This window comes from Miniopterus schreibersii, assembly GCF_964146895.1.
Source record: "Miniopterus schreibersii genome assembly, chromosome: 7".
Classification (NCBI taxonomy): domain Eukaryota; kingdom Metazoa; phylum Chordata; class Mammalia; order Chiroptera; family Miniopteridae; genus Miniopterus; species Miniopterus schreibersii.
The window spans coordinates 2,462,028-2,486,173 of NC_138108.1; the positions used below are offsets into that span (position 1 = coordinate 2,462,028).

Here is a 24,146-nt window from a genome sequence, read left to right on the forward strand (position 1 = left end):
TAACACTAATGAGGGGTCATCGTACGTTAGGCCAAACCTGGTTGATTCAAAGTGTTAGAAACATATTTTAGGAAACGAAACATATTTTGTGACCATAAACTCACTTATTTTGTGCGTGTATCGAGTGAACAGATGCTTATCAAAGATCTAAGAATAACAAAATTAAAGAATCAGAAATTCATAACTGGTGTTAACGGTGTGACTTACGCCTATGAGAAACATATTAGTTAAACTGACACGTTCATAAGGTTAGACGCTTAATACATTGTTAGGGCAGGGAGAGAAATCCCGAAGGTGTAAAAACAAACACAAAATTAAGGCGTTTGGATTAGCCACGTCTGTTGAAGACCAATTTTAAATACGGACGCTTCTGTGCTGGGCTAACCAACACCCCTACAGGTGGCCAGGGTGGTTCTAGCTGGCGGGACTGCTGCAAGATGCCGGAAGCCACACCCGAGGCCACGCCCAAAGCCACGTCCCGAAACCACCCAGGGCCACGCCCCTCCCCACATTCCTACCTCGTGGAGTCCAGCGAGGGCTTCGTCCGGCCCTGGCTGCTCTCTTCCCAGACGCTGTTGGCCAGCTCGTTCCCGATGGACGACATCACCTTGATGAGCTCGATTGGCCAGTCGTCCAGGTCCAGCGATCGGACTCGAGAAAGGTGGGTGCCGAGGTTCCGGTGGATCCCTGAGCACTCGATGCACATGAGGGCCCCCAGGTTCAGACTGGCCCAGTTGGGATCTGTGGCGAGAGGAGCAGGTGCCCCATGGGGACAGACCATCACCCCTCATGCCACTGGCCTTGGGATCTCAGCAACAAAACGCTAGCCGGTTGGACGAGCTTGAAAACGCTCCCCCGTCAGTTCTTGCTACTGTTTTGGGAGGCGTGAAAAACTGAACATGTTGGTGGCTACTTTTAAATATCAGGCTTTGGCCAAAGCCTTGGAATGTCCCACCCAATAAACAATCGCAATAGCTGGTTGGCACAGAAAGATGCACTTTCTGATGCTTCTACCTTCCCCTCCAAGTGGCAGACACACAGGATAAAACCCTGTGACTTGGTGTCCGCTGTGGACGGCTGCTGGCAAGGGGCAGCCAGGCCACTCCAAAGCTGTAACGTCCCCACAACTACTTCTGCACCCTCGGGCACATCCCAGTTCTCATTAGTCATGTGATGGGCATGACTGTAAATTTCCAAGATAAAAGAGAGGCACACACTATGAAAACTATGGTTTCCAGCAATATTATTTCAGGGAGACCACCGAAGCCCCTCCCAGCGCCTGCCGCATTCTCCCGCGGGGGCTGGATGGCGGGCGGGGCCTTGGGGAGGGTCCCACCCGTTAATGGTTCTTCCTTTTTTGCACATTGGAGATGTTGTGATGTTTTGCTCTATAAACAGCAGGGTGACGAACTTCTCTGAAGCTAGATCTGCACCCCACCCTGGCCCCCAGCTTAGCTCCTGAGGTGCACAACCAGAGTGAGGGGAGTTCACGCCATGAAGGCCCTTTATGTCCGTAGCCAGACAGTTCTTCGTCACTCTGGGGATAGGACATTTCCCAGCACTTCCACCCAAAGTCCTTGTCAGTGTGTCATCTACTCGTGCCCCTGACCTCGGTCCCTCCACCTGCCCTTGTTCTCTGAGAAAACGCAGCAGGCGGCGAGAGCTTGGCTGGCATCTGGCTACGCGACCTGCTGTTTGTAGCCTGACCTCCAGTCTCTTCATTTCCTCCCCCATAAATGGGCCCTACAGTGGCACTAACTATTACAGAGCTGCAGGAACTAAAAACAGACGTGGGCCACTGCAACCCAGCTGGACTCCCCCGCCTCCCGCACCCGCCCCGCCCCGCGCCCACTCACTCTGGGTCTCGCAGTCCACACAGTGCGAATTCCCTCGGATGTTCCGTATCGACTGCAAGGCCATGGCCTCGCTCTGGCTGGTCAGCCGGGACTGGACATACGGGGAGACACAGAAATGCAAGATATGAGAACCCCGAGAGAAACGACGTGGCTACTAATAACGTCAGAGGGAAAAATCAAACAGATTGTGAGCAAATAAGGCAGGAGGGCAATCTCGGACAGCTACTCCTCTTCCGACGACTTCGGGAAAGAGAGTGACTGGTGGGGAAGGCACCTCGGCATCGAACCCAGGGCCCTTCAGGCTCTAACCACGGAGCCAAACCGGCTAGGGCGACACTGATTTTTATACCGAACTTGGAGATGCGTCGGTTCAGCAATACGAGCCCTCCCCACTCCTGCTCTGAAGCTACAGCCCCACGTGCGGTGGGAGCCGTGCGCGTGGCTCCCCGCTGGCGGGGAGGCCGGGGGCAGCCACGGTTGCTCCGGGGCCACGTGTGTGGCTGTGTGACTATGAGGCCTCGGTGCTTGGGAGTGAGAGGCAGCGATGCAGCCCACCTTGGGTATCAACCGCTTTAAAAAAGAGAACAAATTGCATTGTGATAATAATGACGGCGGTCGGGCTTACGTTGGTTAAAGAGGGTAATAAAATAAGACGCTCCATCTTCCTGAGACTCCTTCCCCTGACAGAGCGGAATATAAATCACGGGCAGAAACTCCTTCAAATCGTTACAGATGAAACTGCGGGTCGGTGGGCAAGGTCCTTCCTCCTAGTGTTGCGTTGACTAGAGTTTGAAAATGCTCTCCAGGCCTCTGACACGCCCCGGAAAAGGAGCTGAGAACACCCAAGCATTAAAATAATGACTCTGAAAATGGGGACAGTGACTCTTGTAGAAGGAACGTCACTGGGCCGGGGCCTGGAAAAGGCAGGTTTAAGTTGTCTTGTTTTTCTTGGCTAAACAAATGCAAAGTAACTACTTCTAATTACTGAATAAAACATAAAAAGACTTTATGGCAGAGCTTAGGAAACGGACAACTCCCTGCACGCTCATGCATGTGCCCACGCATGTGCCCACGCATGTGCTCACATATGTGCATTTACTTTGGTTTATGTCTGTATCAAGTGCCAGTTTCTAAGGTGACACGGATTTAAATTTATGAGGACAGCGCAGTGCATCTTTTTAGTCTGCATTTTTTTCCCGAGTGTATTCTGCCTAAAATAAAAACAAACGTGGACATATAAGCTTGATAAGAGTCCAAAAGACTCCATCTCTTACAATAAAAAAGGTCAGTGCCTTAGACGTGGGATTAGTTGAGAGTAAAGGTTTCAGTGGGACATTTGGCCATAGGAACGCGGTTAAGCTAGGATACGTTCTGACACACGGTTTGATACGTTCTGACACAAAGTGTCCCCCGATCTTTTCCACCGGTTAGCTTTTTTTTTTTTTTTTTTAATATATCTTTATTGATTTTTTTAGAGGGAGGAAAGGAGAGGGAGAGAGAGAGAGAAACATCAATGATGAGAGAGTCACTGATCGAGCCCACAACCCGGGCATGTGCCCTGACCAGGAATCGAACCCTGATCGCCTGGATCCCAGGTCGACGCTCAACCGCTGAGCCACGCCCGGCCGGGCTCCACCGGTTAGCTTTTTGCTTAGAGAGAGGACCGGGATCTTGTGGGTCACACGTCATGTGACGCTTTGCCCTCCCCTGGGCATCACTAGGCCTCCAATGATCAGCTGCCCTTGATTTCGGGGGGCAGCTTCCCACAGGCCTTCTCTCATTCTTAAAAGATTTTTCTTAAATTGATTTTTGGAGAGAGAGGAAAGGAGAGGGGGAGAGAGAGAAACATCGATGTGAGGGTAACACATAGATTAGCTGCCTCCTGCGCCCCCCACAGGGGATGGAGCATGTGCCCCGACCGGAATCGAACCGGCAGCCCCTTGGTGCACAGGACGATGCCCGACCCACCGGACCCCCTGGCCAGGGCCTTACCTTGTTCTTGCTGCTCTCACAGGACTGCAAGCTGGCCAGGATCTGGCTCTCGATGGCTTGGACCCATGCATCTCTCTCTTCATACGTGGTGGCCTCGAAGTGCCACGTCTGGCCGGTGAGGGACACGATGATGAATTCGAAGTTTTCTTCTTGCTCTGAAACAGCGGCGGGGATGCAGAGTTGAGCTTTTGTGTGACCTCAGCCCCTCCGCCAGTCCTGGGTCATAAAGGTGCCGCTGGGCTCAATCACGCCCGGGGGGGGGGGGGGGGGGCGCTGGCGACCCGAGCGCGGGGCTGGATCCGCAGACCCACAAACACTCAGGTCCGGCTTCTGCAGCCAGCGGGGCCCAGCCAGGCCTCCACCACTGCCCGGGGCTGGGGAAAGGGGATACCAGCTGGGATGTCAGCATCCCTGTGACGGGCACAGACGAGGCGACGCAGGAAAACACCAACCTGACCCACTGCCGGCCAGCCACACCCGAGAGAGACTAAGCGGGCGCTGCGAACCTCAGGGCAGTTTGGGTGTCTCTGCCGCACGTGTGTGCAGATCCAGGCGCCCGCAGCATGGAGGGGGCCTGGGCGTCTGCCCTTTTCCGTCAGAAGGCCCGGGATGGATCTAACTCCGCCGTCTCCAGGCTGGCGGAGACAGCGGGACCCCGGGAGGCTGGAAGGGACTTTGTGGCCCCCGTGGGGTGACAGCACAGGTCAGCAGGAGTCGGGCTGGCATCAGATCCCGCCGGGCCACCTGCCACATCGGGCTCTGTGGGCAGGGACCGGGGTCCCCGGGGCCTCTCCTCACCCCTGCAGCGGGGGGAAGGCCCCTGCTCTCAGCGTTCCCCACTGGCTAAGCGAGTGCACTAGCTTGGGCCGCCAGGACCGCCGGACACCTCGCGGGTGTCGGCATCTGTCCGCTTTCCTCACTGCCCGCCCCGCCACAGGACGAGAGACGCACCACCCGCCGCAAATAACTGCTAGGGGGCCTCTCGCCGGACCTCCAGGCTCCGCACCTCATTTCATGCCGCGTTTCCAGTCACCGGGCCATGAACTCGCCGCACCGCGGCGCCTGGCGCGCAGTTGTTATTAATAACGGCGAGAACCCCCGACCGCCTCGCTGGCCGCCGCTTCGGTTAATCGCCACCGCCCCCTGCACGCGGCCCCCCGGCCCCCCACCCCCTGCTCTCACCTGTCTCCCCGGCACCCTCACGACCCCTGACCTCTGCTGGGCTCCCTGCTGCTCTTGGGCTCTCGAGACCCAACTTCATCAGGAGCCCTTGACCTCCAGGCAAAGATGCTCACTCGGCTCGTCTCGGAAGCAACCACAGCCACGTCCAGCCGGCCCACCTCCCTCCCGTCAGTCTCAGGAGAGAAGCAGCCCCCACTGTGGCTGAGGCACCCCTGCCGCCTGACCCCACTGACCCCAGGGGGTGGGACAGGGCCCGAGAAGGGGGGATCGTGTCCTTTTCAACGCACAGCCACCTAAACCACCCCGCGTGGCCACGGAAGCGGGGCCAGGACGCCGTTGCGTGAAATCTTCACTCGCCCCGATCATAAGGTACTGGGTTCCATGTAAATCCGGCATCGCTGCTGTTAGACTTTAACTTCCTGGGGAGTTGGGCTTAAACCTGGGTGACTGGCTCTGAAGGGTCCCCGAAGGTAGGGAAGGTGGGCACCTCCCGCAAAACCGTCGTGGCTGTGGGGCAGGTCGAGGTGCGCGGGCGGGTGGACCCCGCGTCCCGGGAGGCACGGCGTCTGCCCAGAAGGACGCTTATCACAAGGAAACCGCACCCGAAGCCGACGAAACCAGGGAAGAAAAAGACCAACGAGGCAAGAAAAGCAGGTTCCTGCTAAACACAGGTCAGTAACACGGACGCCGACTTCTCGGGAGGAACCGGGCGACCTGTGGACGGAGCGGTAACAGCCTCAGTGCCGAGGGAAGTGACGTCAAGAACTGGGATCCGCAAGAACCCTCTTCCCAGGAAAGAGTGGAATAAAGATATTTCCATACGAAGAAAAAAATAAAAGGAAAGCGCCCATTACCGACCGGCCTCACTACAGGAGCTACTCGCTAAAAGGCGCACTTCAGAAGGTTCTAGAAAGGTTAGCGCCAGAAGGGTCAGTGAGCAAATGAAAAGTCAAATACGTAGATACAGCCAAACAAAAACTACGGCAAATCCTGCTCGTAACGACGTCTAGTTTGGGGAGGGTGTGAATACCGGGGGGCTGGGAGCGGAGGCGAGGAGACTGGGGTGCAAGGTCCCGGGGCTCTGCCCTGCTCCAGGGGAGTGAGGAGCTGAGGACACAGGACACAGGACCAGGGTCGACCCTACGAGGGGAGAAACAGAACGTGTGACTCCCAAGTCGGAGGAGGGAAAACATTTAATAAGAAAGGAAACGATTACCATCTCTTACCAAAGTGGGAATGGGGGGGGGACTCCCTTGCAGGGGACACTGAGCCCCGGCCCGGCCCCCACCTCGTCACTGTTCTCAGTGACGAAACGTTAGAAGCACTCACTGCACATGAAAGGGCGCCCAGGGCAAAGATGCTCGCTGGCGCCCCGCCGGCCACACAGCGGCGCAGGACAGAGAGCGAAGATCTAAGGCTGGACCGATAAAGGCGCAGAACCGTCCCTCACGGGTGACAGGGCTGCTCGCGGAGGAAACCCCAAACAGTCTGCAAATTAGGAGGGACCCCGATAGCAAGACAGGACCAAGATGATGAATGTTAACTGCATTTCTATACACTGGGGTCAAAAAAGTCATATATATATACACATATATATACATGCACACACACATATATATCTATATCTATATATATTTTTAAATTTATTTCTGCTCATCTGGGAGGTACGGAAGGAGAGACACAAAGAACTGTGAATAAATAAGCCAAAGAATTCCCCAAAAGTCACGACATAAATAATCACTCGGAACGGCCGTCACCTGTCACAGGTGGTCGGGAGAAGACCCCACACGGCGCTGGGAGGCGGTGGGTGAACCGCAGGGCTCGTGAGAGGGGCAGGTGATGGCTTCGGGCCCATTTCGGGAAGAGGAAGCCCGGGCTGGGTCTGCTAGTGGTAACGAGACACCAAGAGGGCTCCACAAAGCAGAGAGCAGACAGACGCAGGACGCCCTGGGACCAGGCCGGGGGACACCATCTAGAGGAAAGGGGTGGGACCGGAGAGGTGAGCTGGGTGAACAGGCCGGAATGGCCCTGGAGAGCACCTCTCAGTTTCATGTCCCAGGTAAGAACCAGGCAGGACTCGATTCATCGGAGATGCTGTTCTTTTCAGAGGGGAGTCCTGTGGGGTGACCGTGAACCCTGAAAGGCACACGATACAGAAATGACAGTGACATGCATGAAAATCCACAGTGCTGGTACTTCTGTGACAAAGCGTGGGGCCACCGTAAGTTTGTAACCACTGTGACAACCTGTGCTCTGCCGTCTCTTTTTAAGGTGTGTGTGACGCACAAAGGCCCCTCACGGTCCCAGGACAGGCGTGAACGTCGCAACTCGTATTTAAGGGGACTCTGTCTCCGTAGTATCTCAATGTGCAGAGAAACACTGAGGAGAATTCTTTTGGGAAATTTTTAATAATGGGTTTTCGAGCCCTAGCCGGTCACTCAGTGGTTAAAGCATCAGCCTGCGGACTGAAGGGTCCTGGGTTCAATTCTGGCGAAGTGCACGTACCTCAGTTGCAGGCTCGACCTCCGCCCCAGGCGGTGCGTGAGCAGGAGGCAACCACTCGATGTGTCTCTCACATCAATGTCTCTCTCTCTCTCTCCCCCCTTCTCCTCTCTCTGAAAAGCAATGGAAAAAATATCCTCAGGTGAGGATTTAAAAAAAAAATTGATTTTAGAGAGAGATGGGAAGAGAGACAGAGAGAGATGTCAACTTATTGCTCCACTTATTTGTGTGTTCTTCATTGGTTGCTTCTTGCATGTGCCCGGACTGGGGATCGAACCTGCAACCTCGGCGTGTCCGGATGACACTCTAACCAACTGAGCTACCCGGCCAGGGCCTGGGAAGTTTTTTGTTTTAACGGAACGGCTCGGCCTACATGCAGAAGACGACCCTCCAGTCTGGCCCACGAGGGCCCCGCAGCGGCTCCCGAACGGAGGCGACGGTGCCTCTCCCAGCGCCGGGCGGGCCCGCTGAGGGGCCCCTCCTGAGCTGTGGGCGCAGACACTGGGCCAGCTCCCAGGGGGCGCGCGGGAGGCGGGGAGGGCAGCCCAGCGTCCTGTGGACTCCCGGCTGCGGGGAAGATGGTTTTACGAGGAGCCGGGCCGCCCCGCTTCCTGAGCGAGGGGTTCACACCTGAGCGCGGAGCCTGGCTGCCATCACGCCACACGCCCATCGCCAAACAGGCCCCAGCTGTGCTGAGGGCGTCCCGTGCTCCCCGGGTCCTGTCTTCACGTGCCCCCCCCCCAGGGTAATATGTTAATACCTACAGATACAGCCGGGATTCCTGCCCCGTGACTTCTCTCCTCCCCAGATTGAAACAAGTAACAAGGCGCATAGAGCAGAGGCGTTTCAATGTTACCTGTGACTTTCAGGAAGGAATACATTGTTTCCTTGTCGGAGGCCTCGGCAACGGAGTAACAGGCACAGAAAAACAACGCTCCTGGGCTCCATTCTGTGCCAGGGACTGACAGGCGTCCCCTGCTTGTGTCCCTCTCCCGGTGGCCAGCACTGCTCTGTCCCTTTTACAAACACGCGGACACTAGGAAAAAGCTCTCTCCGAGGGCGTCCTAGGAGCCGGCAGGGCCTCTCACCTTCCCAGCCACTTTTCTGTCATTTTTACTTACTCCTGGTGCTGCCGGGTCTCCTCACCGGCTCACCGCCTGGACAATCTCTAGACTGACTCCCATCAGGGCAGCGGCTACTGCCCTCCTTAGGTAACCAGCAGGACACCCTTGGACCCCAAGCAGCTTCCCTCCTTCTGCACAGAAAGGACATTAACATGTTGGAAGAAGAACTGTTACCAGCTGGGAAATCCTACTGAAATCACCGAGGGCGGAGGGATCCCATCATCTCAGGAAGGGGCTCCGCGACGATATTTTAGCGATCGGCAACCGCATAAAAAATGAGAAAAGCAATAATGGGCAGCGTGAGGCCGGTGGGTCAGAGGCAGGCCGGCATTTCTCCTCTCTGTTGGCCGCATTAGCAACGTGACGCATGAGCACGCGGGCGGCGAGCACGGCCGCTGTCCCGTCTCATTTCGAGTGGTTCCATCTCGCTCACGCAAACCCACTCTTGGCGGCAATTTCCGTGGCTTGTATTTAACTCATTCCGTACAATGGAATTCTGCTCGTAGACGTTCCCGACGACGCCCACCCAAAAAGTGTTTCTTCTCTTTCCTTTCTTTTTCATTAAGCCTCACCTGAGGATATTTTCTTCATTCATTTTTAGAGCGTGGAAGGGAGCGAGGGCGGGAGGGGGAGAGAGAGAGGGAGACACTGATGTGAGAGACACACGGATTGGGTGCCTCCAGCACAAGCCCCAACCAGGGCCTGGGACCTACCTGCAGCCCAGGTGTGTGCCCTTGACTGGAAACGGAGCCCGTGACCCTCAGCGCCCAGGCTGACTCTCTACCACTGAGCCACGCCGGCCAGGGCAAAAGTGTGTTTCTTAGTTGGAGAGACAATTGGGGGGGGGGGATCAGTGAAATTCCAGCCGCTGGTCCCCGATGGTGAGAAATCAAGGTCCCGCCCCACCCACGGCCAGAAAGAAAGGAGCGCGGTGTTGGTTCCCAGCGTGACGTTCCCAGGCCCGGCTGTTTAATAAAGTTTTGTGATTGGGCGCATGGGGAGTTAAACCGTTTTCTGTGTTTAACGGCGAGCTGTGGAAAGGTCCACCATAATAGTATTTTAGCGCCGTGAACCTGTCGAAACCAACCTTCCCAATTATTCCCCGCGACATTAATAACACCGGATATTACACTAATTGCGTCCAGTTGCTATGCAGACGAGGCCCCGCGGGGCTCATTTCGCCTCCTCGGGGGCCCGCCGCTCAGCCATCAGCCGGGTCTCACAAGGAAGCCCTCCTCATTACACCAGGCCGGGCTGGCAAACTTTTTTTTTTTTTAAAGGTTAATGGGCCAATCAGTCATCAATTATTTTTGCGGAATTCCAGCAAAGGGTTAAAGGGCTCAAAGCAGCTGCAAGGGCTCCACATTTGGGAGTTGTTTTCAACAGGAGGTGCCTGACCAGGATGCATGTCAGGGGAGCGGTGACAGTGGAGAAGGGATGGACAGATGCATCCGTCTGTCTTCAGGGGGGTTCAGGGAGAACGGCCCTGAGGATCCAGACCTTGTGCCAGACGGCGCAGGACGGCTCCCGGACCTGAGAGTCAGGTGTGGTGTGCACAGCGACGCCAAGCAGGCTCCTGCCTTCTGAATTCAGGACACGACCTGCCTGCAGGGGTCAGCCGTCCAAGGCCTCCAAGGACCCGATGGGGACACTGAGTCCAATCCTGGGATCCCTACACACCTGGAACCCAGACGCCAACACCCATTTCTACCGCACAGATAAGTGTTCTTCCCGATGTATTTAAGGACGAACATAGGATGGAAAGTGTCACCTAACTGTGCAGACAGGGCCACGCTCAGCATGGAGGACTCGTGTGTCCACCTGCAGAGTCCGCAAAGCCCGAGGCCTCCACGTGGTCACCACTTAGAAATGATCTCAGGGTAGAACAGCGGAGGCTCGCAGGGAAACAGCCACCCTCTGTTGCCGCAGAATCTGGACACTGGTTTTAGGGTACAGGGCAGGGCCCCGACGGACATGCCGGCAGCAATGCAGACCTTTGGCAAGGGCATTTTTCCCTCACTAACAAGTGAGCGCTAGCAATGGTTTCTCTGTTTCTGCCCAAATCCCCAGGCCCACTTTTCCCTCACCTTCTTGAGGTCCTGGGCTCCCACTTTTGGGGTCCTCTCTTCTGCAAGGCACTTGCCCCTCCTGACTTCTAGCGGGGGGCCCCTGGGGCCAGGCCACCCCGCCCCTTCCACATCAGCTAATCCACCAGGGAGGCCACGCTGGACCGGGATGAAGGTGTGTTTTCCTCGCTTTCTCCAGCTGGGAAGGACATTCACAGCCCACCCCAGGGAGCCTGATGCAGCCTCCGAGCCCCCTTAACCCAGCTCTTCAGGGAACCGCTATCAGCGAATCACCGTCGGAAACTGAGGGGGAAGGCGCCGGCTAGGTAGGCCAGCCCCGGGCTGCGAGGTCACGCGTGGCCACATCCACTGCGCTGGGCTTTCATGCCACTCTCTTGGAGCCACGCAATTTGTAAACTACGTCAAGGTGCCTGCTTTCCGAGCGTGTCTTCCACGGGAACACGGTTTAGATCGTTCACCCGGTTGTGGTGAAAACCACTCGTGTTTACGATGTCAGCCCAAATCCACCGTAATATAAAAAGTCAGTTTTTATTCCTTTTCAATTTTTCTTCCACTTTTGCTTATTTATTTTTTTACCCTCACCTGAGGATATTTTTCCCATTGATTTTTAGGGACAGTAGAGGGAAGGACGGGAGAGAGGGAGAGAGAAACATCAATGCGAGAGAGACACATCGATAGCTTGCCTCCCGCACGGGCCCTCAATCAGGGCTGGGGATCAAACCCGCAATCCAGGTACGTGCCCCTCACGGAAATCGAACCCCGAGACCTTCCGGTGCGCGGGCTGAAGCCCTAACCGTGGAGCCACGCCGGCCAGGGCTTTCTTCCATTTTTGTAGGAAAAGATAAATGTGAAGGAAGCCTGGAGATTATGGCCCAAGATTGTGCAAAAAAAACCAAACCAACCAAACAAAAGAAAACACAATATAGAAACATTCCCCCCTCCCACTGCAGAAGTTATTTATTTTAAACAAACAGAAAAGCACCACTTTTTCTGGTCACTAGGGAGACGTGCAGTTCACGGTCCTCAGGCGAGTGTTTCTGCGAGCTCTGCGTTTGTTGAACAGCTTGGTTTGGCCCGAGCCCCGCGGAGGGGCTGCCGGTGCTCCGTTTAGGACACGAGCGGGGTTGAAGCCGAGGAAGCCAGTCCCCGCAGGGAGGTCACAGCGCCAGGGATGTCTGCTGCCAAACGTTATCACAGCAGATTCTCCCGAGACACAGAGGAGGCCGGCATCTCCAGACACAGGGGAAAGGGCCAGGTCAGCACCAGCTGGGAGTCGAAGTGCGATTTCCTGGTTCACGGGTTGACGCTCAACCGCTGAGCCACGCCGGCCGGGGGCCACGCAGTTCTTAAATTAAGGAGAGTGTCTAAAGCAAAGCGCTAAAAAATATGAATTATCGGACCGGAAACTGAAAACATCTCAGGATGCGGGAGATGGTTTGTAAGACGTGTCCTGGCACCTGCTGACGCCCGGCTGTGGTGCAGGCAGAGAAACTAGAGGCGTCGGCTGTTTCTCCCCAGCCCCTGAGCAGCGCCCTGTGTCTGTCACTCATCCCAGCTCCTGCCCGTCACTGTCCAGAGTCAGGCCTGGGCTCGGCCAGGCCGGGCGGCCCAGAGCTCCGTTCTCTGCTCCGAGCCCAGCGTGGGAATCTGGAGACTTGGCCGCAGGTGTGGGTGCCCCGCCCCCCGCCCGGTGCCGCTCGGAGCGCGATGATCAATGTCGCCGTTTTAAGAGTCAGGGCTGGAAAACCCAGCCATCTTGCTTCCGTCCCCTAACAGTCAATTCTGGATGATTTCCCAGGACAGGGCTTCCCGAGGCTGAGACCTTGATTGCTGCTGTTGGCGTGGGCAGGGCCTGCCTTGGCCGGCTCCGCCAGGAACGGGGACATTCCACGGGCCCCAAACACGGTTCCGGGTGTGCTGCGTAGAGTGTGCTCTCCGAGTTGTTTTTATATAAATCAGGTCTTTATAAAGGTTTGAGGACAGCCGTGGTCACCGTCACCCGTGCCCGGCTCTGAGGTGAGTGCCGGCTCCTCTCACCTTCCGTTATGCTTCCAGGTAGGTTCTAGAGTCTCCTTTTAGAGAAAGAACCTCAAGTGGGGAGGGCGAGACCCAGGAACCACCAAACTCAGAACTGTGACCACGGACACTGGGCGGTGGACGGAGTGGTCACCGGGTCAGCTGCCTTGTAAACGGGCTGCTCACGTCCTGGCCACCCAGCGGAGGGAGGGGTGTGGGCACTGACCCAGCCCCGGGCCCGCAGCTGTGCCCACCACGCGTGTTCTCCAAGGCCCGTGTTTCCCCACGGCCGGGCGGGTTTGGAACCACAGTTCTAACTGCGCAGGAAACCCCGCAGTCCGCGGTGTCTTCTGGGTACCGAGGGGACCACTTTAAGAAACACTCCACCTGGGGCAGGTCCGCCTGGTGTAACACTCAAGGCCTCGGGTCACAGTAGAAGTCAGAATGCTCAGGACGTGAATTTCCATAAGGAATCATTTCACAGACGGAGTGTGTGTGACATACACCCAGAGACTGGAGATCAGAGGGGCACTCTGATAATTTATTTTATGCAATTATACGAATTCAGTGATATACTATTAAAGGCCATATGAAATGAGATTGTGTGGGCAGAGATATTAATCTTAAAAGAAATCCAAAGTAAATGAAGAATGATCGTGTCGCTTAATTGAAGATTCATAGATGTAACTGAGCACTGAGCAGACATGAGACTGGGAGGGAGAACTGGCTCTGGGGTCATTATTTACCCCAATAGGCCCAGGGCTGCCTTTGGGAGCTGCTGGCAATCAACTGAGAGACCCCAGCTTTGCAGCGTCACCTGGTATTTACAGATTTCCGAGAGAGGCACTTGTCACCACGTCACCACGCCTCCCCCGCAGGGCGCCGGGCAGGGCAGGCTCTGCGTTACCTGATGGGTCAATGCTGAGAAGCTGCCACTTCTGCAGATCGTCACACCTGTCATGAGCTCCAGCCCGCCAGTGCCTCCGGGGGGGGGGCACCAGCAAGTCTCGGGGGAATGTCTGTCTCCTTCCTGCCCCCCAACTTTATATATGACCACATGTAAAACCGAACGTCCGTAACTCATTTTTTTAAGGCTGTAACTCAATAAACAAACCTGTCGTGACAAATGCATCCACATACAAAAGAAAACATTTCTGCTAAGGACACAATGAAATGATAGGCACCTTACGTTGAGAAGCTGACGTTAAAAAATAGTGAACGATGCCCGGCTGGTGTGGCTCAGTTGGTTGAGCGTCGACCCATGAACCAAGAGGTCACAGGTTCGATTCCAGGTCAGGGCACCTGCCTGGGTTTTGGGCAGGATCCTGGGGGGAGGGGGAGAGGGGAGGAGCATGCAGGAGGCAGCCGATCAATGACTCTCTCTCATCACTGATGTTCCATCTCTTCCACTCACTTCCTCTCTTTTTAAAATCAATAAAAACGTGTGTTTTTTAAAAAAGTTAAAAAAAACCCCACAGTGAATGAGCATTTAAAGACCCTTTCAAATACAACAGAAATGATACTGAATGGGACTGTTGCTAAAATGCTATTATTTCTCTCTCGTTTTATCTTTCTTGAAGATACCACGGGGGTCAAGCTCCATTGGCACCTTAGCGGATGACAATTCCCCCTTGAGGAATGAAAACAAAGAATATGTTAAAAAAATTGGTCTTTAACAGGCATCGTGAAAATGTAGTTTTGTTTTCCGGATGCATTTTTTATTTTTCCCTGGCCGAGAGCAGAGCTTTCGGCGGCGAGAGAGGGAGTAATTGTGGAAGGAAGGGAAAGGCCGTGATATAAATCAGCAGAGGTTAATGGCCGGGATGTGAAGAGGGGGACTTGTTTACAGAAATACCGCGCAATTTAAAATTTACAAGAGATTTAATGCCACTGCTTGGCAATCGCTGAAACCAACGGCCCAGAAAACGGTGACATTAAGAAAAATATTACAGTTATAATCTTCCCCAAATAAGTCAATTAGTGTTAGGGCGCGGGCTGGCGATTACCTGACCCATTTGGCTCGCACTTAAGTGAAGGAAAAAAAAAAAAGCATCCCCCCATTATGCCGAGATCGCTGGATTGTGACCTGTTTTGCATCCCACGTCATGTTCGCCAGGCTCGGGCGGGAAGGCTCGGGCGGCGGGCGGCGGGGCTCCCTTGCCTGGCATCGCAATAATGCTGACCCCTGACATTTGTAATCATAAAGAAAGGCAATTTATAATTGTGTTGTTCAAATGAAGGTGGGGAGGGGGGGATCAGAAATCCAATCTGCTATTATACCAAAGCAGCGACGGCTGTCTTCGCGGGGGGCCGGAAAAAAAAGCAACTCGAGTCAATTTGTGAACTTTGGCACCGGCCGACCTTTAGAAACACGACAATATCCTGAATTTACAAGCGGTGGCAGCCCATGCAAATGGCCCGGCCGCCGCCTCTGGATGGAGCGCGTCGGCAAAACAAATTAAGACTGTTGCTTAAATGTCACGGCGCGCTATTGTGCTCGGCCACAGATCATTACACCTGATGCTAACACTTTTAAAAACGGTAATAACTTGGGAAATATTACATTGAGGGCCCGCATGGATAAGGCAAAAGCAAAAAGCAAAAAAAAAAAAAAAAAAAAAAAAAGAGAGAGATGGAAATAGGCTGCCGGAGCGAGTCGCGCACGGCCGCGCGGGACGGAGGGAAAGGTCAGGCTTCGCGGGCGCGGCCGGCGGCGGCCGGGAGGGGGCGCTGCGCGCGGGCGCGTTACCTTCGGTGTTGGTGCTGCTGCTGCTGTATATATTTCGCAGGCTACCAACACGGTTTAGTTTCCACGCCTTGCGTTTGGCTGCATCCCGAGAGCAGAGGGGGGAGGGGGGAGGAGAGAGGAAACAAACAGAAGAAATCAGATGAAAAGGGGAGAAGAGAAACGTCAGGGCGGCGCGTGACGTCACCACCGGCCGGTCCCGAGGGTGGGGGATGGGCGCTGGTGGGTCCCCGCGGGCCTCTGCTCCCCCCACCCAGGCAGCCCCCGGGGACTCGGGTGGGGTGGGGGTGGGGCCGCCAGCATTAGGTTTGCGCAGAATCAGCGGCCAGGCCAGGGCGAGGAAGGCCACGGGCCCCTGCCCCCCTGCTGGGCGTTACTCCTGGCCTCTCCCAGCAGTGCCAGGCTGGCCGTGTCCTTGGGGGGCTGCGAGGCCAGGAGCCATAAGCCCAGTGATTTGGCAAAACCTGACAGCAAATCGCAGCAAGGGAGCCCGGGGGGGAGCAGCTCCTGCGTGTGCCAGGGGACAGAGGTCCTAACACCCAGAGCTGGGGCAAGGTGAAGTCCTCCCCCCCCCAAATCTAAGTGTCGGAGACGTGCCCCTCACCTCTACATCCTGGAGGTATCTGTAAGGTACCTGTCCCAGGTGACCCCTAAGGACCTGTCCCAGGTGACCCCTAAGGACCTGTCCCAGGTGACCCCTAAGGACCTGTCCCAGGTGACAGCACACCTGGGGAGGGGGCTTCCGGTTCCCACCACTACAAATGTGCCTCAGACACAGGGACCCAAACTATCCTGTTTTCAAGTGTTGCCTTTCGAGACGCTCGGAGGATAATTCCCAGGCTCCTCAGGTGTAACGGGCGCGCTCACAGAGCGAAAGCCGGGCCTGAATTATCTCAATAGCGATGCTCCGGCATCTCGGCCCGAAATTCTCAAGTTCCAGAAAGCAGCCGCCAGCGAGAGGCTGCAAACTTACCTCCGCCTGCATTTACATATAAATAGGAGGGCTGGGCGGCCCTGCAGGGAGGGTGTGGGGGGCTCTCTGGCCGGCCTGCCTTGGGCCTGGCATTTTTCATACTTTGGTGGCCCATCCCTGTACGACGCCCAGGCAGGAAGTGCGCTCACAGCCTGGTTTCCTATTAACCTATTGATGAAATAATCAATTTTAATGTGTGAAATGCCATGCCTTTTCCTTCTGCTGAACAAATGACTGTTCCTGGCTGATACCAAGGTCCTGCTACCGGCATTCATCTCCCGGGGCATCGACCGCCCCGAGTCCGCCAGCTTAGAAGCTCCAATTTGAAAATACAATCGTAGGACCATCGATAAAACCTGAGGTTCTGTGCGACGCGGCTGCCGGTTCACCTCTAAGGGAGACGGAGGCACCGCACCGAGTGGGCCCAGGAGTCGCCACCCAGCCCCATCTGAGCGCCATGCACCTTGGCCACCGTGTGGGCAGTGTCCCCTTGCCCTCAGGCCTCTGGAACAGGGGTCGATTCTTGAGGACTTCCTGTGGACCGGCCCAAAAAACTACACTTTCTGGGCAGCCTTTGTTTTAATTAAGAAATTCAGTTTTTTCAGAAAAACAGTTTCAGAAATATAGTTTCTTCCACTTAAATGCAGGCTAACTTATTTTGATTTTTGTCACTGTTATTTATTTTTCACAAAAACAATTATTTTACTTTATTAAAAAAAAATGGTTTGTTGTTAGACTAACAATTAAAATAAAATAAACGTCTGGGTAAAGGTCACTAGATTCTTGACTGATACACATTAAGGGTCAACTCAGAAACTATTATTTGAATGCTGGAATTTCACCTGTTACCGGACACAAGGCGGCAGAGCGTGAGCCCCGGGTCAGTGTTTAATACGGGACTACTGTGCTTATGAGATAAGCGAGTCTCCCCTCCTCCGCCCACAGGTGCCAGTCGCAAGGCCTGAGGCAGCTGCTTCAATGGCGTGATGTCCCAGAACCGCCTCAAATGTCTGAGAACACGAATGCCAGTCACAGTGGACACACAGCCCCAACACACAACGTCCGATCTGCTGCGAACGAATGGCCAGCCCCGGACGCAGACGGACTGACCCCCCTCCCTGAGACCTGCACATTCAGCAGAACTCTCTGAACCCCAGCCTGGGCCGGCAGAGGAGGCAGCCGCCCGGGGACAGGAAGCCGCTAGCGAGACCGAATTCTCCCCATCGTGGCTCCAAAACGCGAAGGGTGAGCTCAGGCGAGAGACAAGACTGCCACACGCACGTCACAGCCAGGGCTGCACGGGACACACAGCTGACCGTCAAGAGCCGAACATGCGGGATGGGAGTCTCCCTGTACTGGCTGGGATGTACCTTATTTTTCTGTGGCTTTTCAGAGAGAGTGGGAGGGAGGGAGGGAGGGAGGGAGAGAAACATCGATGAGAGAGACGCACTGATTGGCTGCCTCCCACACGCACCCCAACAACGGCCAGGGATCTAGTCTGCAACCCGGGGATGTTCCTTTGGCTGGAATCGAACCCGGGACCCTTCAGTCTGCAGGCCGACCTTCTAACCACCGAACCAAACCGGCCAGGGCAGGGATGCGCTTTCTAAGCATGAGAAAGGTCCACACTTTGAAAAGGGCAGGTTAAGGCAGTACAGGGACACCCCCAAACCGGGAAGGCACAAGTCTGCCGCCATGTACAGGGTATTGTTAACTTACCCTAAAGCGAACGGAGACGGCCTGCAGGTGCGCACTGAAGGCGTTGTTAGCAGCGGAGCTTGTAAGGCCGTCTTTGAGTTACGGAGAGTGACCGCCGTGCCTCTGGTACCCAAATACCACTGTAGCCCGGCCGGGCGTGGCTCGGTGGTTGAGCATCGACCTAGGATCCAGGCGATCAGGGTTCGATTCCAGGCCAGGGCACATGCCCGGGTTGCGGGCTGCAGCCGATCAATGACTCTCTTATCACTGATGTTTCTATCTCTCTCTCCCTCTCCCTTCCTCTTTCTGAAATCAATAAAGATGTATTAAAAAACAAAACAAACCACTGTGGACAAGTGTGCCGGCACGTGCACCCGGGATGCCACGTGACGTGGCCCCCCGGAAAGCAGCCCTGCTGACGCCCACGTCTGACGACTGATTTTTTGGGTCCTGGGTCACCCCACGGGCAGGTGGGTGGCTGTCACCTAGCTCCTCCGAGTCTCAACTGCTGCTCATCCCTAAGAGAGGCTGGTGTGACCTCTCATTCACAGACGTTTCTCAAGGCGTCTGGTCGTTGCAGACTTTGTGTCTGGGGACGGAGCGAGGTGTGGCCTGATCACTGGCCACTGCCTCGTAATCACTCCCAGTCCCGCTTCCTCAGAGGCGGGGAAGGAAAACCGCGCAGATCGCGCGCTGCGCTGAGAGTCGCTGGAATCACTTAGGCTTAACGACGCCCAATTATTCCACGTGGCCTCATTCTGTGGGAGCTACGGCTTTTCATGTGAGTCTGTGCGATGATCACAGGCGTCTCAAAATTTTATCTTAAAAGAAAATTTCTATTTCGTTTCTCTGAGCAAAATATTTTCCTTCCTACAACGCGTGGGAGCCTGAGGGCCGGTGACAGGCAGCAGGCCTCCGACGCCAGCCTCTCCTGAGCAGCGCTCGACAGAGGAATCGAAACAGTCCACGGCCGGCTCCGGCCAGCAGGTTTTATCCCAAACTGTCCTCCAGGAGAGTTTGCACCAGGAGGCCGCGGACTTATGCTAACGTCACCTCCAGTCTCCAGACTCTTCGTAGATAAATATTCCTCAGGCAGCCGATTTAAAAACGGTGCAGCTGGGAAGGTGCGCAGGCGAGCCCTGGGCGCCCTGCTGATGCTCAAGGGGGCGTGAATCACGTCCCGGGGAGGCCGACCGGCTGGGAGGGGAGGCTCTGCAGGCCCGGAATCCACCCTGAGAACTAACAGGGTCTTTTTACCCCCAAGGAGCAGGGGGCTGGGTGAAGAGGGTGAGCCCCTCGCTTCTCAGAACGGCTTGTCTCAGAATGAAACAAACACCCCCCTGCATTCATTCGGGAGGGTGCACGCCTGTCTCTCGGAGAAGCCACGGGACACCCCACACGCACGACCCCACACGCACCAGGCGTGCAGTCATTTTTATTTTTATTTTATTAATTTTTTAAATGAATCCTCGCCGGAGGAGCGAAGGTATTTTTTCGATTGATTTTAGAGAGAGTGGAAGAGAGGGGGAGGGGATGGGGGGAGAGAGACAGGGGGAGAGACATCTATTCGACAGACACACATTGATCAGCTGCCTCCCACACACGCCCTGGCCAGGTGTGTGCCCTCGACTGGGAACCGAACCCTCGACCCTCCGGTGCGCAGGCCGACACTCTAACTGCTGAACCACCCGCTATTTATTTTTATTTTTTAAATATATCTTTATTGATCCGCTATTTATTTTTAAAGATGTCATCGGTATGGACACTGCCTGTGTTCCTCGGGGCAGTCCAGGCGCCGCTGGCACCGGGACACTCTCTGGGAAGCCCGTCCCCGGGGACCGGCGCGGGCAGGACGGGCTCCGCTGTGGTCTTCCGTCACCTGCAGTTTCCCGCGCCCCGTATCCTGCGATCCCTGTCGGTGGCGATTTCCCTGCGGGGCCGGAGATTGGCGATTCCTTTCGTAGGGGCGGCCTGAACCCCCACGTGCCCAACAGGGCTGCGCACGCGTCTGCTCGCCTGTCACCAGGCAGCGGCTCTTTTCACAAGACGCAGCCCCGAAGATTCTCTCGCACGACGGGAACTCGCTCCTTCCGCTGCAAGGGGGCTTCCTGGAGGCGGCGGCGCAGAGGAGGGGTCGTGTTGAAACGTCTGCTGAAAGGGCCTCTGAGGGGATTAGGCAAAACCCGAGGCCAAAGACAGGACTCGTGTTTGGGAAGCAGAATCGCTCGGTCGTCGGCAGTTTCCAGCAAGGCCCAGCGTCCTTTGAAAATTCAACGCCAAAGACGGCAGGAAAAAACATCTCGGTAAAACTCTGAAATAAGCAATCAACTCTTAATTACAAAATTTTGATACAATTTCTAATAACTCATAACGGCTCTCTTCACAGCAAATACAATTTCCACGCCGGTGAGTTCGTTTACCACTCTCGGATCTGCAAGCTGCCAGGGCGTCTACACAGTGGGCTCGGGCAGACGCCGACAGAAAATGCCACTAACCCTGGAAGACAGCGAAAATAAAAACTAAGTAAAAACTGCAGGATACGCCATAAAACCAGAAGTTCCAATTAGGTGGAGGGCGGGTTTTCCTTTCGGCCGAGAAACACACTGCGAGCAGAGGGTGGGTTCAAGTGCCCCCGGAATTAATTGGGTATTTCGTTCCGACGCCCCGAGCGTAGGCCTTTCACCAGGGACGGAGATGGGAGGTGACGTCCGCGGGACGGACCCTTTATGATGAACCCGCGACGCAGGCCTTCCGCTGGCACGTCAGGCGGAGGTGAGAAATACATCTGCCGCCGAGGCCTGGAAACTTCTCTCCTTGTCTTCATGGAGCAGCTGTCCATTTGCAGAAGGGAGAATTTTTTGGGGGGGCAGGTGGCTTCTTAGGAAGTTGAAATCGGGGCTCCTCGGCCTCAGGGCTCCCTGCCCTTTGCACTGCATGCTACCTTTCAGCAGATACAGGCGGAAAACCGAATTCTCAGGTGGGAAAGTGAGGCGCGAGCCAGGCTGCTGAACGTGCCCCCGACGGCAGGGCCGCCCCCGCCGCCCCCCCCTCCGGACCCCTCGGGCTTCCCCAGGCGGAGGGAGTGATAATGGGAAACATCCGTCTCCCCCTTTCTCTTTTTTCTCTCTTCTCTTATTTCTTCTCAATTTCCTCTGACGGAACATATTGCAGGCTTTTTTTTTTTTTTTTTTTTAAAAGACAAAATCTTTGTCAACGATTCCAGAAAAAAAAAATAGTTTTTTAATAAAACTTCAAATTGCGCTATCGTATTTCAAAGGCGACGGGCAGTTAGAGCGACTAATCAAAGGAACAATTTCCCCGCGACGGGGCTCGTGGGCCTGGCTCGCAGGGCTGTCACTGCGGGGCTGTGATCACTGGACCGCCGGCCGCAGCCTCGCGAGCAGCGCGTTTCATCTGCCGGCTCCGCAGCTCGCTTCCTGCCGCCCCCCCGGCGGAGGACACCTCGGGGTGAGTCCGTCAATCACGGCCCCTTCCCCGAGGCCGGCAGAACCCGAGAAGACTCCTGGAAACACCTTCCCGAAAGCACTGTTTCACCTCCCGCTTGGGGGGGCCTTGCCCGGAGATCCCCAGCAGCCCCTGGACTTGGGTTCGAGGAGCCCGGCCGCGGGGGCCGTGGCATGTATGTGCAGAGATCAGAGCGGGAACGAGGGGACTCTGGGCGACTGCGTCTCCCTGCGGTTATGGAAATGCAGCCCTTTAAACGCTAACAGATTTCTCCCCACAGAACTGCTCGGGCTAGAAAACGGCCCAGCTTTTCAGCACGGTCCCTGGTTATGGTCAGTGAAGGAACAAGGTCTCTGCTATCCTAGGAGGGGCTGGAAGAGTATCACAAGAGCGGACACAGCGAAGTGACCGCAAACGTCTCGCTGCTTTTAATTGAAAAATAATTTCAAAACGCCAACAGAATTCGGCTTCAAGCCGCAACACACTGGAAGGCTATTTTAATATTATTGCAAAAGCAAAGTTCACTCCAGATCAGGGCAATCCTGAGAATAAACCGTGTCCGCTCTATGGCCAAGCCGACCAGCCTGTCCGCACCCGTGTTCAGCTCGTCATCCACACACGCCCGTAACTGTCACACTTGCGGGCGCAGCTCTGGCCGAGCCCCGAGCTATGTTCAAAGGGAAGGGGGCTACGTGGCCAGTTTCCGAGCAGCTGCAGCCAGTCCTTACAGGCAAACGCCGAGTCATTTCAAACTCTACGCTACCAAAAACATGACATTCTGTTTAACTTAACGGAGCCGCAGACGGCGACATACCCAAGCACTTACAGGTGTGTACATGCATGTTTGTGTACACGTATATTTCTTCTCTTCGCTGTGTCCGCCGAGGGCCAAAAAGTGATGATTGCCCAGGAGCAGTGAGCACCTGGCCCCGCATCTCGGGTTCTGACATCACTGTCGAGGGAGAAGAACCGGGCTCCTTGGAGCAGCGGCCGGTTCTGGGGCGGAGGGGGGAGCATGCGGATGGGCCTGGAGCGCCGCGTGGTTCCAGAGAGCAAGGAAGTGCTCACACGCTCCCACACACACACACGCGTGTGCCACACAGACCGGGGGGGGGGGGGCAGAAAGACACAGCAGCCAACGGAAAGGGCCCCGGTGGCTGACGCTGGAGCTATCTGAGCAAAAAAGGGAACAAAGTACAAAGTAAATACCCAGGAGTCCCCACGGATATAAATGACTGAATAAATTAATAAGTGGGGGTCAATCTCCCAGGCAGGAGAATTCCAAATTCATGTAGGCAGCTCCCCCTAAAGGAGGGGGCGCAGCTCCCCATTCCTTACCGGGGCGCTGTGCGCGGGCCCCCCTCCCACAGGGGGCGCGTGGAAGTGGGGGGATGGGACGGAGGGGCAGTAACTTCCCAGAGGGGACCCGTGACGACAGCCTCAGGCCAGGCGGCCAAAGTCAACGCTGGCAGCCCTAAGTCACGCTGAGGGTGTGCACAGCCGGCCTTGGGGGGACGCGGGGCTCGGTGCCGGGGCCCCCTTCTCTGCACAGGAGGGTCACCTCCATCCCAGAGCTGCCACGAGGTGTGAGAGACAACACACCAGGAGGGGTACCACGCTGGGCCTCCCTCCGTACAGGCCACGTCCCCCCCCCCCCCCCCACCGCGGGAGGCCAGGGCCGCAGGAGCCGCAGGGGGAACATCTGAGCCCGCAGGCGGGACACGGGGAGGGAGGCGCTGGCCGAAAGCACTGGGGGCGCCTTTGCAAGGGCCTCTGCCCGCGCCCAGCCTCTCCACGGTCAGACGGTCAGACGAGCTGGTCGGGCTCTTAAATCCAGCCCCTCTGACCCCTCCCACTCACACGTACCGACTTCATTCTCAGGAAATGCAGTCATTTAAAGAAACAGACTTAATTTCAGAACCTAAGGAGTTCAAGGCAATAAATGAAACAAATGGAGTGAGATGCTGTCATGAAGCAGATTTCTGTAACTTTTGGTAAAATTCAATAATTCTGTGAGATCCGGCCATTGAGGACGGCTCTTCCCGGGGCCTGTCCGTCCGCACGGCCCTCCTTTCCCGGGTCTGAACGTCCCACCCGGGCAGGGGGCCTGGATGAGTCCCACCCTCGGAGGGCAAGAGCCTCTGGGGAAGGGGAACAGGTGAAATTCTTCCACCCCGAGAATCTCGAACAACAGCCTCGAGCGGGGGTGGGCTGGGGGGTGGCGACACTGTTAACGTTATTTTCAGGTCTCCTTTGTCATAAAGTCGGACCTGAAGCAGCTTCTGCACGCGCAGAGCGAAGGAAGGAGGGGTGGCGGGGAGGAACTCCACCGGGAGAAGTGCGGGCGCTGGGACGGGCGACCTCCCCTGCGGGGGGCGAGGATACAGGGCGTCCCGGAGACGGGTGGCAGGGGCAGCCGGGCGCCTCAGAGCCCTGCAAGCTCCGTCTCCTCAAACAATACACCCGACACCTCTGCAGGGATCCGCGTGTAAGACCCTGCCCAGC

The 24,146-nt window shown here is 55.9% G+C and overlaps 1 protein-coding gene across 8 annotated transcripts in view; it reads right to left on the reverse strand.

The window, feature by feature from the left end:
- The window catches only part of AGAP1 (ArfGAP with GTPase domain, ankyrin repeat and PH domain 1), a 340,037-nt gene that overhangs the window by 42,949 nt on the left and 272,942 nt on the right, over positions 1–24,146 (reverse strand). For 5 of the 8 annotated variants that reach the window (XM_081141778.1, XM_081141777.1, XM_081141775.1 and 2 more), the window contains 3 exons: positions 3,849–4,003; positions 1,857–1,947; positions 519–741 (listed from right to left, as the gene is read on the reverse strand). The exons of 1 other annotated variant lie outside the window; for it this stretch is intronic. In XM_081141778.1, the coding sequence (XP_080997904.1) occupies positions 519–741; positions 1,857–1,947; positions 3,849–4,003 (469 nt within the window). Of the gene's footprint in view, positions 1–518; positions 742–1,856; positions 1,948–3,848; positions 4,004–15,508; positions 15,587–24,146 lie in introns of all 8 variants that reach the window. 2 more of the 8 variants (XM_081141781.1, XM_081141780.1) reach the window with 1 other exon arrangement.